The sequence below is a fragment of the Rhinatrema bivittatum genome, chromosome 1 (assembly GCF_901001135.1).
Source record: "Rhinatrema bivittatum chromosome 1, aRhiBiv1.1, whole genome shotgun sequence".
Taxonomy (NCBI): Eukaryota; Metazoa; Chordata; class Amphibia; order Gymnophiona; family Rhinatrematidae; genus Rhinatrema; species Rhinatrema bivittatum.
This window is the reverse complement of record NC_042615.1, coordinates 407722959-407737998: the sequence shown is the minus strand read 5'-3', so window position 1 is coordinate 407737998 and position 15040 is coordinate 407722959. Positions and strand designations below refer to the sequence as shown.

Genomic DNA, 15040 nt, shown 5'->3' with positions numbered 1-15040 from the left:
CCATGTGCATCCGCTGCGCCACTCTGCTGTGTGCTGTGGGGTGCTTTCTGTTCTCAAGGGCTGCCAAGTCTGCCTTTGTGCTGTGGGATGCCCTGTGTGCTCAAGGGCAGCTAATGCTGGTTGTGGGGTGCGTTCTGTGCCTCATGGCTCCAAAGGCCACTTGGGATGTCTCGTCCTGGGCCTCGTCCTGCTGCCAAGCCGCTGCTGTCTCGTCCTGGGCCTCCTCATGCCGCCATGCCACTGCTGTCTCATCCTGGGCCTTCAATGCTGCTGCCATGCCGCTGAGACCCCAGTACCCACGTTTTCCTGTGGACCCAATCCTTAGATTGAAACTTGTGGAATTTTAGTATGAAAGTGCATGGGAAGTTATTGCCGGTCCCTGTCTTCCCCAGCACTCAATGCCCCTGACCTATTTCTAGCTGGGGATTGCCGTCAGCAAGACACAAAAGTTCTCATAGGAGCTGCTCTGTCTTACATTCTTCCCCTCCAAATTCTCAGGTACTCTGACCACCCACATGTTAAATTTGCAAGATCTATCCTCCAGATCTACCACCTTTTTTTTTTCTAAAAGTTTGAGCTGTTAGTGCATTAGTTGCAGAGGATTCCCACCGTCGACATTCTATTTTCCATTTCTTCCACCTGCGGACACATGGTGTCTAATTTGACCTTAATCTCTGTGATGGTAGAAGACACAGAGGTTTTTGGTCACATCCACCCTCTATTCCTTAATTTCCTTTAATATTTGCAAAATCATGTTTTGAGGGACCTCAAGAGTCTGCATCTCTGCAACTCCCATCCTCTCCTTCCCACCTCCTTTTGCCCCTTCCAAATCCCCAGCCTCATGATAGAAACCTGTCATGGATTTCTCTAATGCACTGTGGGTGAAATGGGAGCCCATCCTTAATCACAAACAGTATCCCTCAAAGGGGCAGCCTCACCTCAGATAATTGGAATTACTTTCCAACAGTTCTAGAGTTCTCATCAGCTGATCAATACTTGGCAATTATGATCCTTTCAGGCCCATCGCCAATCTCAGTCTCAGTCTATGCTTGATTATTGTCAAGTTCAGCAAGGCTTGTGTTTGCCTTCTAGTGCAAGGTCCACTCTCCTCTGCAGTTGAAAGCATTTTAATATCACAGCTTTGACTTTTAAGTATTGGAAAATATTCCTTCCAACAGAAGGCCTTAGTGGTTTCCCAAATCCTTAGTGGTTTCCCAAATCCCAAATCCACCCATTCCTAATAATCCTTATTAAAAGGTCTGCAGGTTGACACTGATTTTAAAAAGATCCAGTTAGCCTAGTGTCCGTAACTATATGTTTAGTGTTGCAAGCTATCAACTATGGAACAAACTCCCAGATGTGGTTAAGGTAGAAAATGACCTATTGTATTTCTGAAAACTTCTGAAATTGCATTTTCTTGCTTCTACATTTCGAGTCTAATTGATCCTTTTGTTCACTTCCATGCTTGACCACTGTGAGACATGTGGTTGAGAATAAGCCACCGTACCTTGCATGCACTGTATTTATTTATTCTGTCTGTTTAAATGTTACATCTCAATATTGTATTGAGTTATGTTTCTTTTAATACTGTGTATTATTGTAACCCGCTGAGATCTGTGGATTGGTGGGCTATAAATTTTATAAATAAAATATATGCTGAAGAAACAGCCTTTGGGCCTTGTATTTCTTGTTGTTTGGTTACTATATGTGTTTAAATGTCCATATTCTTTAATGTCCATTTTATCTATAGTATGAACGTTATAGAAACTTAATCTGTATTGAGTTTTAAATGTCCATTATTCCATGCATTTTACAAGACTTATGTGATAGACCAGAATAGAAATGTCAATATAAGAGGGTTATAATAGACAAATAGAACATTTTTCAGGAGCTTAACCTAACTTTCTAATTCTATATGTAATTCTCCGCCCCAAGCTAATCATAACAGTGATATTTGCACTTCTCCGGATAAGTTAACCAGATAGTTAGATTGGCCATAAAGCAGGTCTAACTTAGCTGGATAAGTAATAATTTATACACAGATATTCAGCAGCATGCCTGGATATCGTTTGAATATTGAGCCCCTAATGTTTTAGTTCCTACTGATCCCTTAAAAGCCAAGGTACATGTTTCGTCACATTTATCATATGACCCATTGTTGTGTAAAAACAAAACATTGTAGCGACAAGTTACTTTGGTAAAATTGGAATCTGAAAATTGCCTTACACTTCTGCAGGCCAAACTACTTGCTCTGTGAAACTTCCACAAAGGGGCAGGGCTGAGGAAGGAAAAGAATGGGATGACAAATTTATTTTAAAATATCCATGCAGACTTCATTTACATAGTTTTTCTTTCAAAATTAGCTACAATCTACACGCAGTAAAAGTACCACATACTTTGCAACTACCTGGGCTACACAAATTGATCCTTTATATCATAACAACGACCTTGAGATTTTTAACCTGTCTCTTTGCCCTTACTGAAACAGTGGTCCTTGTTTTGATGTTTCTGATATAGGCAAATCGTTGGATAAGAAACAAAGAAACAAAAAATGGTTTGAAAGTTATTAAACTCACTGACTCTGGTTTCCTACGTACTCTTGAAAATGCAATTCGACTTGGTTTGCCAGTCTTACTAGAAGAGGTATGTATTCCTTTCCTTAAGTAATGCTTTTTAAAGTGAACTATCAAAGAGATTTCATGTATAACAATAGCATATACATACATAAAAGGCATTATATATGCGTACATGCTATTTTAAAAAATGTTGAGAGTAAATGTGTATTGTGGATTTTGCGTGTACATTTTAGCAGGGGGAAAAAAGGGGCAATCTATGGACATTCTGGAATAGGGTTCAGAAGTATATGCAGTAGTATGAGATATATGCATATAGATTACCAAACTTATTCATGCACTTTTACCTCAGCTAATTGACTCATATACGTGAAACAGGACATGCCTGTTGTCTACAGGTTTTAGGTGGGAGATCTGGATAAGCTGGTGGGGGCTCAGGGTAAAGAGGTTCTAATCTAGATGAACTATAAAAGGACTGGATGGAGGTATTGATGAACTGTTGATTTTAAAAATCATGCAAGTAAGAACTTTCAAAACAGCATACGTAAATTTTCAAAAGTTGTGCATGTAAAAATCAGCAGATACAAATATATGGTATTTAACATTTGTGCATATTCTATTTTATAACCCTCACAATGCATTTCATAAGTAAGGTTCCCTGAGTAAATTTGAGTGTGTAAAAATGGGGTGAGGCAGAGGCGTTCTGGGGTGAGGCCAGCATTTATGAGAATAATTTGCTATTTATAAGCAATTTATGCATGTAAATTTGGCAGCTTACTTGCATATACTTACACCTACTCTATATCTGGGGTAAGTGATCTTAAGAGTGAAATAATGACTGGGTGGGGGGAGGGTTTTCAGTGAAATGGAGGGATTTGAGGCTGAAGAGCCAAGAGGGTATTGATGACTTGCAGATGGATTGGGTGAATTGGTAGACATTGGTAAAAATGGTAATTTCATTGCCACATGCATGTTAGAAAATCTCCCAATTTACATGTTTAAAAGCACACTTAAGGGTCTAAATATGTGAAAATTATGCAGTTAAAATCTCTACACATATATTTTTAAAGTTAAATGCAAAAATATGTGAGTATAGAAGATGCAAGATATTTATCAGGATAAATTCTGATTTATCAAGCTAAATTTTGAAGTCTTAAAATGATAATCATCTCACTAAGTCAAATAACCACATACATTTAAAAAGGTGCTACTTATCTGGCTAAGGGGGTTATTTTCTAAAGCTTTATCACATGCGTTAGGGCCCTAACGCACGTGATAAGGCCATATCGCATGCGGAAAGGGCCTTTTCACATGCGATATAATGCAAATTAGGGGGAAGGGAGGAGTCGGAGTGGGGAGGGGGCGGAGTCGGCGGTGTCTTCGCTGCCGGCATCGGCATCGGCTGTCACTGGCAGTAGAGCGCCGAATAGCACCACCTTTCACGGTGGCGCTATTTGGTGTGAAAGCTGGCAGCCAGCGAACTGCGGCCATGCTGTGAACGCCGTGGGCTTTCGCAGGACCTGCCCCCCGTTTTCGCTGGATTCATCATTCTGCGATGAATGATGAATCCAGGCCTAAGTCAGTTAGCTGAATAGCACTTTTTAGACCTATCTGGCCATCTTATTTAGCTGGATAAATGCTGCTGTTTGTGCATTATTTTTACTTCCACGCACCATATTCCAGGGATTATTCATGCATATTTATAACCTGCTTACATCGTATACGTGCAGGTTATTAAATACTGAATAGACTTGTGCTTACCCATATACTTCAGTATATGGGCATGCATGCTCATGTTTAATAGTTAATCTCATACTATATAAAATACCTGCCTTCAGGTTTAATTCTGGTTGTTTATTCCTACAGTGTTATAATAATTCTTTGTCGACAAAACCGAGTTGAATTGGTTATGACTCATGGTAATGCCATCTGATGGCACTGAATGAACCTGCCTCTCTTAGCTCATAGAACTTTTGTTCTATTGAGTATGTGTGGGAGTTGCCTCTTGAGATCCTCATTCTTTTTTCATCTGAACATCAGCATGGATGTGTACTCTATCTCTCTGATCTTTTTCTATAATTGATATCTTTCGATACATTCATTCTTTTCAAATTTTTCATTTCTTCTTTACTTCACTGCCTCAGCAGCCCCCCAAACAGTACTTTTGAATGCTATATTAAAAAATAAATACTTTTTCATCACAGGATGTCCAGTACCAAGAAGCTCACAATTAGTGGCTTCAAAGGCTATATATGCGGTAGGAAAATGTCCGTTATAGACTGACATAACATCTGTTACCACTACCTAGGGCCAAACAACAACCAGGCAAATTGCTACCACTGTGGCTAGATGTCTTCATATTCCTAGAAATCCAGGCTCTGGAAAATAGAATAACTGCATAACTCTCTGAGGGGCCACAGTCGGTTCTCCTTCTACAGTGAAGCCTTGTCACGCTCTCTGGGTGCTGACTTGAGCAGGGGCTCCTTGAGAAAGTTCCCCATCACTGGAGCAAGCCAGGTCCTTGGGGCTAAGCAAACAAAAGAAGTTGTGAAGCTCAGGTCCTACTTAATAGAAGAAGTGCCACTCTTCAAAGCCAGTGGCGCGAGTGTTGGTGTGGTCAATAAAGCCAACACACCTTTCACTGGTGCATTGAAATCCAGCACCATCAACACATATAGTTGTGGCACCATTGATGCATGGGGCACCTGTGCCATCGACTCATCACGTCCTGGCACCATCAAAGCATCAGGCCCCAGTACCATGAAGCATAGAGCATCAGCACCATAAGCACATAAGACCTTGGCACTGTCAGTGTATCGAACCCCAAAGCACTTGAGATATCAAACCTTGACATCATTGATGCTTCTTCACTTCTTCTTCACTTCTTCACTGTGTGTTGGAGAAAGCTATTGCTTCATTGACACACTGGGCCTCAATGCTTCTGATACAGGTCTTCACTATATCACCAATTCAAGGGCAGAAGGAGATACATTTTACTTACCTCCACCAATTTCTAGAGCAATGTCCCCATCGAAGCTAAGGAAACAAGGCCCTCATCTGGACACACTAGATTCAATTTGCTCTGTGGTGCAGACTTCATTGTGTTAGAAAGCTATGTCTGAGATGGATAAGACATTGTTGTTGGGAGACAGTAGTTGGATCAGAGTACAGAGGTAGATAAAGTTATTTCTCACAGGATAAGCAGGATGGTAGTCCTCACAAATGGGTGACATCATCAGGATGGAGCCCAATCACGGAAAACTTCTGTCAAAGTTTCCAGAACTTTGACTGGCCCCTACTGGCCCCAGCATGGCACTAACCCTGCAGCCAGCAGGGGTCCCCCTTCAGTCTTCTTTTTTCCATGCAGCAGTAGCCTCGTGATAAAGGAGCGCTGAAGAGATTCCTGACAGGAATTTTCCTCATGGAATTACTAAAATTTAATTTGCCCCACAGGGGTCCCTCCTCTAACTTTTTTCAGACCACGGTACTCCAGTAAGTTTTTACCCGTTTTCTGTCGATTACCGTCGAGTTTGGCCCTCGCGGCCTACTGGCCGTTGACCGTACCGCGGATCGATTTTTTCCATGGCCATGGCGTCGGGGTTCCGTCGGTGCCCAGACTGTACCCGCACCATGTCTATCACAGGACCCCCAAAAAGTCTATGTAGTGTGTCTAGGACGCGAGCATGATGTCTTGACCTGCACCAAATGTGCCCTAATGACACCAAAGGGTCGCAAGGGAGAATGGAGAAGATGGAACTTCTCTTCCATGCTCAAACCCCAACTCCGCCCATTGCATCCACGTCGTCAGAGCCGGCACCGTCAACTCCGCGCCAGCATCGACCACTGGCCGGTGACTGCCCGGCATCGATGACTTCTCGGCCATCGACACCCTCTACTCCCCCTCAGGACCGAGGGGGTCGCAGGGACAAGATCGCCATCGACACCATAAGTCTCGGACCATCGAGGGAGCGAAATCATCTACTTTGCCATCGTCCGAGCCGCTGTCGAAGAAACCCTGTCCAGAAAAGGCAATGACCATTTCTGCAACCGGGTCACCCAGGCAACCCTTGCCCAACAGGGGATCGGGAGCCGCGACTCCACCTTTAACGGTGGTCCCTCTGGCTATCACTCAGCCTCCCTCTTCTGTTCTGGAGCCGGGGCTGCTTGCTCCAGGTCTCTGAGAAGAACTGGACCGGATGGTTCAGGAGGCCATCAACAAGGCGATGCAATGACTTCAGGTTCCTCTGACACCGGCACCGATTGCGGAAACCAATCATCAACCCGATTCTGGCAGCACTGGCACCGCTGCTCTCCAAGATGAAGCACTTATGGCCACTTTTCCACCGATGGATCCCAGGTGTCCGATGGCTCCGGTGCCCTCCCCACTTACAGTGTCATCAGGAGGAGAAACACTGTTCCGCATCCCTCCATCGGGAGTTCTGCTCAGCCATCGATGCCGATACGTCCCTCGCCACCGATCCACCCATCGGTGCCAATACGTCCTTCGGTGCCACGTGCCATCCATCGATGCCCTCGATGCCTGTGCCAGTGCCTTCGATGCCCATCCATCGGTGCCTCCAAAAATTCCTCCGATTCCTTCGGCAGCCTGACCGGGACCCTTCAGGTATTCCACCACCCTGTCCCCCTCTAGTTTCCTAGAGGGACACATGCTGATCCTTATGATATCTGGGCTGATGATTGCTTGACAGACACCGATGATTTACCTTCATCCACTGAGAGTAGGAAGCGTTCTCCTCCAGAGGACCTCTCCTTTATAAATTTTGTGAAGGAAATGTCTGAATTGGTTCCCTTCCAATTACAGACTAAACAGGATGATAGGCACCAGATGATGGAGTTGCTCCAATTCCTGGATGCTCCCAAGGTAATCACCTCTATTCCCATCCATCAGGTCCTTCTGGATCTCCTTAAGAAGAACTGGGAACATCCTGGCTCCATTGCTCCAGTACACAGGAAAGCTGACACTACCAATTTGGTGCAGTCAGCTCCAGGTTTTCAGAAATCACAACTGGATCACCACTCTGTCATGGTGGAGTCTGTACAGAAGAGAGCAAAGAGGTCAAAGCCTCACTCTTCTGTTCCCCCCGGCAAGGAACAGAAGTTCCTAGATACCATTGGTCGCCGAGTCTTCCAAGGGTCGATGTTCATCTCCCGAATGGCCACCTTTCAGCTTTATATGACCCAATATAACAGGGTCATTTTTAAGCAGATACAGGACTTCTCGGACTCTCTGCCTCAGCAATTTCAAGAACAATTACAAACCCTAGTAAACAAGGGTTTGAGGCAAGCAAACATGAGATCAGAACATCTTATGACATCTTTGATACTTCTACTAGAGTATCTGCAGCTGCTATTTCGGCAAGACGGTGGGCCTGGCTCAAGTCTTCTGACCTTCGCCCGGACGTACAAGACAGGTTATCTGACCTGCCTTGTGTCGGAGATAATCTGTTTGGCAAACAGATTCAACGGACGGTGGCGGAACTAAAGGACCATCATGAGACCCTAAGACAGCTCTCTCTGATGCCTTACAACTTCTCTTGAAAGCAGCCCTTCAGAAAGGACTCTTAGAAATTATTTTTCCGCCCAAAGAAGTCTTACCCGCCACCAACCAGATCCCGTGCCATGAGACCTTATCAAAAACCGCAGTCTCGTCAAACACGTAAACAAAAGCCACAAACAGCTCCTCAACCAGGGCCTGCTTCAGGTTTTTGACTTCCACCTAGAGAGCAGCAGCCAGATTCCTCTGCCTCACATACCAGTGGGAGGTCGATTGTGCCACTTCCACAACATATGGCACTCAATCACCTCCGACCAATGGGTATTGGCTATAATTGCTCAGGGTTACCATCTGAACTTTCTCTCTGTGCCACTGGACTCCCCACCTCTATCGACGTGGAGAACATCGATCACTCCATTGTTCTGGATCAAGAGGTCTCCCTCCTTCTCCAGTCCAAAGCAATAGAACCCATACCATACTCTCAGCACGGCCTAGGGTTCTATTCCCGGTACTTTGTAATCCCCAAAAAATCAGGAGGCATTCGTCCTATTCTGGACCTACGTGCCCTCAACAAGTACCTCCAGCGAGAAAAGTTCAAGATGGTCACCTTGGGCTCGCTTCTACCTCTTCTTCAAAGAGGAGACTGGCTCTGCTCTCTGGACCTCCAGGACGCATACACTCATATTGCGATAACTCCAGCTCATCGCAAATACCTGAGGTTTCTACTCGGCCCCCAAGCACTATCAATATCGAGTGCTTCCATTCGGCCTAGCGTCTGCAGCATGAGTCTTTACAAAATGCCTCGTAGTCATCGCAACCTTCCTCAAAACCCAAGGTGTTCACGTCTACCCCTACCTGGATGATTAGTTAATCAGGGCTCCCACTCAGCAAGCTGCTCTGTCGTCCTTCAATCTAACCTTACATACTTTAATTTCATTAGGATTTCTCATCAACTACGATAAATCCTACTTAGTCCCATCTCAACCCTTGTCGTTCATTGGGGCAGACTTGAACACCTTACAGGCAAAGGCTTTCCTGCCTCAACAACGAGCACTGACTCTTGCGTCTCTTGCTCACCAGCTGTAGTCTCAGCACTCCGTGACTGCACGCCACTTTCTCGTCCTCCTAGGACACATGGCGTCCTCAGTCCATGTCACACCAATAGCCCGCTTGGTCATGAGACATGCACTGGACTCTGAGGTCTCAATGGACTCAATCCATTCAACCCCTGTTGACCATTGTCCACATGACCGACTCACTCCGTCTCTCTCGCCTGGTGGAAAAATCAGATCAATCTTCTCCAGGGCTTGCCCTTCCAGGCTCCAGACCCTCAAATCACTCTCACCACCGACGCTTCCAACCTCGGTTGGGGAGCCACGTGGCCGATCTGCAGACACAAGGATCTTGGTCTCCAGAGGAAGTCAAACACCAAATAAATTCCCTGGAACTTCGAGCAATCAGATATGCTCTCAGGGCATTTCAGGATTGCCTCTCAAATCAAGTCATCCTGATTCAGACAGACAACCAGGTGGCCATGTGGTAAATCAACAAACAGGGTGGCACAGGCTCCTTCCTTCTGTGTCAGGAAGCTGCGCAGCTTTGGGCAGAAGCTCTCTCTCCCATTCGATGTACCTCAGGGCTAAATGGTGCCAAGAAGTGGACAATGTGCTGGCAGACAAGCTGAGTTGCGTCTTTCAACCGCACGAGTTGTCTCCCAACCCCTCGGTAGCGAACTCCATCTTCCAACAATTGGGATATCCTCGGATAGACCTCTTTGCATCCCACAAAACCACAAAGTGGAGAACTACTGCTTTCTCATTCGCAGCAATCTCTCTCAACCCAGAGACGCATTCCTCCCTCTCATGGTCTGCTCTAATGCATTCCCTCCACTTCCTCTTCTCTTAAAGACTCTCGTGAAGTTGCGTCAGGACAAGGGAACTATGATCCTGATAGCACCTCACTGGCCACGCCAAGTGTGGTTTCCAATACTTCAGGATCTCTCCATCCGCAGGCACATTTCGTTGGGAAAGGACCCGCTTCTGATCACTAAAACGACGGGTGCCTACGCCCACCCGCAATCTTCAAGCCTTGTCCCTGATGGCATGGATGTTTGAAAAGGTTAATCCTTTAGCCACATAAGCTTTCTGAACCAGTTTCCCGTGTCTTGATTGCTTCACGGAAGCCTTCCACGTAGAAAAGCTTAGTCTTACAAATGAAAAGGTTCAACGTCATGGTGCCTTCTCAGTCCCTTGACCCTTTTCCTGTCCCAATCCCGAAGTTTCTGGACTATCTTCTGGCATCTATCAGAGTCATGTCTTAAGACTTCTTCCATCAGAATGCATGTCAGTGCGGTAGCCGCCTTCCATAAAAGTGTCAGAGATGTCCCTATATCAGTACAACACCCTTGTAACACGTTTTTGAAGGACTTGCTCCACTTCAAGCCTCCTCTGTGCCCTCCGGCCCCTTCTTGGGATCTCAATCTGGTTCTAGGTTGGCTCATGAAACCACCATTCGAGCCTCTTCACTCTTGTGAACTTCGATATCTCACATGGAAAGTGATTTTCCTTTTGGCTATCACTTCAGCTCTCAGAGTTAGTGAATTGTAGGCCCTAGTTACCTATCCGCCTTACACTAAACTTCTTGCAGGACCGGGGCGGTACTCCGCACTCACCCTACATTCTTACCTAGGTAGTTTCGGATTTTCATCTTCAATCAATCCATCAATACTACCTACCTATTTTCCCAGGCCCCATGCCAATCCAGGAGAACAGGCTCTGCATACCCTTGACTGTAAATGGGCTCTAGCATTCTACCTAGACCGTACAGCTGCCACAGGGAAAGCACTCAATTGTTTGTCTCTTTCCACCCTAACAAATTGGGGAAGCCTGTTGGGTAAGGGCAGACTCTCTCCTCCTGGTTGGCGGACTGCATATCCTTCTGGCTATCAGCAAGTGGGCATTCCATTCAAGACCGTGTTAAAGCACACTTTGTTAGGGCAATGGTGACTTAAGTAGCACACCTACGATCGGTGCCACTTCCTGACATTTTCAGGGCTGCCACCTGGAGTTCTCGTCCACACCTTTGCAGCCCACTATTGCTTGGACAAAGCCGGAAGACAAGATTCCATCTTTGGCAAGTCTGTCCTTCGTAACCTGTTTACAACGTGACATACCAACACCCTTCCACCTGCCCAGTGGGGTTCAGGATACCTCTACCAAATTCCCCCCAGTTGTTGTGCCTGTTGCAACGCCTTGGGTACATTTGGTGCATGTTCAGACATCGTCAGCTAGGTACTCACCCATATGTGAGGACTACCATCCTGCTTGTCCTGTGAGAAATAATTCTCAGTGGAGCACAGGACTTGGTGAGAGAGGTAATGTGGTAGGCCGCTTGCCAATAGTGATCATAATATGGTCAAATTTGAATTAATGCTGGAAGAGGAACAGTATGCAAATCCACGGCTCTTGTGCTAAACTTTCAAAAGGGAAACTTGATAAAATGAAAAAAAATTGTTAGAAAAAAAACTGAAAGGAGCAGCTACAAAAGTAAAAAATGTGCAAGAGGCGTGGTCATTGTTAAAAAAATACCATTCTAGAAGCACAGTCCAGATGTATTCCACATATTAAGAAAGGTGGAAAGAAGGCAAACTGATTACCGGCATGGTAAAAGGGGAGGTGAAAGAAGCTATTTTAGCCAAAGATCTTCATTCAAAAATTGGAAAGAAGGATCCAACAGAAGAAAATAGGATAATACATAAAAGTTGTCAAGTTAAATGTAAGACGTTGATAAGACAGGCTAAGAGAGAATTTGAAAAGAAGTTGGTCGTAGAGACAAAAACTCACAGTAAAAACTTTTTAAAATATATCCGAAGCAGAAAGCCTGTGAGGGAGTCAGTTGGACCGTTAGAAGATCGAGGGGTTAAAGGGGCACTTAGAGAAGATAAGGCCATTGCAGAAAGATTAAATGATTTCTTTTCTTCGGTGTTTACTGAAGAGGATGTTGGGGAGGTACCCGTACTGGAGAAGGTTTTCATGGGAAATGATTTAGATGGACTGAATCAAATCACATTGAACCTAGAAGATGTGGTAGACCTGATTGACAAACTGAAGAGTAGTAAATCACATGGACTGGATGGTATACACCCCAGAGTTCTGAAGGAACTAAAAAATGAAATTTCAGACCTATTAGTAAAAATTTGTAATCTATCATTAAAATCATCCATTGTACCTGAAGACTGGAGGATAGCTAATGTAACCCCAATATTTAAAAAGGTCTCAAGGGGCAATCCGGGAAACTATAGACCTGTTAGCCTGACTTCAGTGCCAGGAAAAATAGTGGAAAGTGTTCTAAACATCAAAATCACAGAACATATAGAAAGACATGGTTTAATGAAACAAAGTCAGCATGGCTTTACCCAAGGCAAGTCTTGCCTCACAAATCTGCTTCACTTTTTTGAAGGAGTTAATAAACGTGGATAAAGGTGAACCAATAGATGTAGTATACTTGGATTTTCAGAAGGCGTTTGACAAAGTTCCTCATGAGAGGCTTCTAGGAAAAGTAAAAAGTCATGGGATAGGTGGTGATGTCCTTTCGTGGATTGCAAACTGGCTAAAAGATAGGAAACAGAGAGTAGGATTAAATGGACAATTTTCTCAGTGGAAGGGAGTGGGCAGTGGAGTGCCTCAGGGATCTGTATTGGGACCCTTACTTTTCAATATATTTATAAATGATCTGGAAAGAAATATGACAAGTGAGATAATCAAATTTGCAGATGATAGAAAATTGTTCAGAGTAGTTAAATCACAAGCAGATTGTGATAAATTGCAGGAAGACCTTGTAAGACTGGAAAATTGGGCATCAAAATGGCAGATGAAATTTAATGTGGATAAGTGCAAGGTGATGCATATAGGGAAAAATAACCCATGCTATAGTTACACAATGTTAGGTTCCATATTAGGTGCTACAACCCAAGAAAGAGATCTAGGCATCATAGTGGATAACACATTGAAATCATTGGTTCAGTGTGCTGCGGCAGTCAAAAAAGCAAACAGAATTTTGGGAATTATTAGAAAGGGAATGATGAATAAAACGGAAAATGTCATAATGCCTCTGTAAAGCTCCATGGTGAGACCACACCTTGAATACTGTGTACAATTCTGGTCGCCGCATCTCAAAAAAGATATAATTGCGATGGAGAAGGTACAGAGAAGAGCTACCAAAATGATAAGGGGAATGGAACAGCTCCCCTATGAGGAAAGACTAAAGAGGTTAGGACTTTTCAGTTTGGAGAAGAGACTGCTGAGGGGGGATATGATAGAGGTGTTTAAAACCATGAGAGATCTAGAACGGGTAGATTTGAATCGGTTATTTACTCTTTCGGATAATAGAAAGACTAGTGGGCACTCCATGAGAAAGTTCTTTTTTACTCAACGCACAATTAAACTCTTGAATTTGTTACCATATGATGTGGATAGTGCAGTTAGTATAGCTGTGTTTAAAAAAGGATTGGATAAGTTCTTGGAGGAGAAGTCCATTACCTGCTATTAATTAAGTTGACTTAGAAAATAGCCACTGCTATTACTAGCAACGGTAACATGGAATAGACTTAGTTTTTGGGTACTTGCCAGGTTCTTATGGCCTGGATTAGCCACTGTTGGAAACAGGATGCTGGGCTTGATTGACCCTTGTTCTGACCCAGTATGGCTTGTTCTTATGTTCTTAATGTTGCTTACCTGTAACAGGTGTTCTCACAGAACAGCAGGATGTTGGTCCTCACGAAACCCGCCCGCCGCCCCATGGTGTTGGGTTCATAACGTTTTATTATTTTATTTTTCGGCACTGCCTGTAGCTTTTAAATAAGACTGAAGGGGGACCCCTGCTGGCTGCGGGGTTAGTACCATGCTGGGCATGCCCAGTAGGGGCCAGTCAAAGTTCTGGAAACTTTGACAGAAGTTTTCTGTGATTGGGCTTCATCCTGATGATGTCACCCATACTTGAGGACTAACATCCTGCTGTCCTGTGAGAACACCTGTTACAGGTAAGCAACATTTGCTTTACATATAATTCACTTACTTTCCTTGCTCGAATTGCAATGGTATCTAGGCCAGGTGAAAGTGACTAATTATAGGACCCCTGTATTTACTTGTCTAATCACTTGTGATATAAGTCGGCGGCTAGTCCTTTAAAGATAACTTGAAAGGAACAGCAAAATTTCTTCAGTCAGTAGCCGCCGACTTATATCACAAGGGATTAAACAAGTAAATACACCCTGTAACCATATATGGTGCCTGGATTACCAATTTATATTTTATCCGTAATCAAGAGCCCCTGATGCAGCCATAAAAGGCGAAACTTTGGCCAGAGTCGGGCTGATTCTATCCAATTGATTAAATTCTCTTTCCAAGGCTCCGGTCTTGCTTTGTTTTTTCTACAACTGGTCTGGGCTTCCAAGATTGTATTTTTAAACACCATCCATGCCTAAGCTAAACTCTTGACCTTTGCAATTGCTCCTTTCAGTTTTTTCCTAACCATTTTCCTCATTTTATCATAGTGATCTTTTTGAAAGTTAAAGTCTGTCGCAGTAGATTACTTTTTTGCACTCCCTTCAGTTAATAAGTTAAATTTATTTATTTATTTATTTTATTTATTTGTTATTTTTATTATACCGAGTTTCATGATAGGAATCACATCAACCCGGTTTACAATTAACAATGTGAGTAAAGGCAGAGAGTAACAAAGTAAAGAACATTTCCCAATACAAGAACAAATATAGTATGAACTTAACAAATATTATAACAATATTTTGGATGTGAGAAAGTTACAAAAAACATGGAAAAATAACTTGGATATGAAAGGAGAAGAATTGTAGAACGACTATAAGCATTTTAACCAGCTGTATCAATTAATAAATATGTATAATATTATAAAATGTAGATGTGTAGCAAAATGATTA

The 15040-nt window shown here is 43.7% G+C and overlaps 1 protein-coding gene across 1 annotated transcript in view; it reads left to right on the top strand.

The window, feature by feature from the left end:
* The window catches only part of DNAH6 (dynein axonemal heavy chain 6), a 3261518-nt gene that overhangs the window by 2294141 nt on the left and 952337 nt on the right, over positions 1 to 15040 (top strand). Inside the window, 1 exon segment of the mRNA XM_029602297.1 lies at positions 2518 to 2643. Coding sequence (XP_029458157.1) covers positions 2518 to 2643 — 126 coding nt within the window.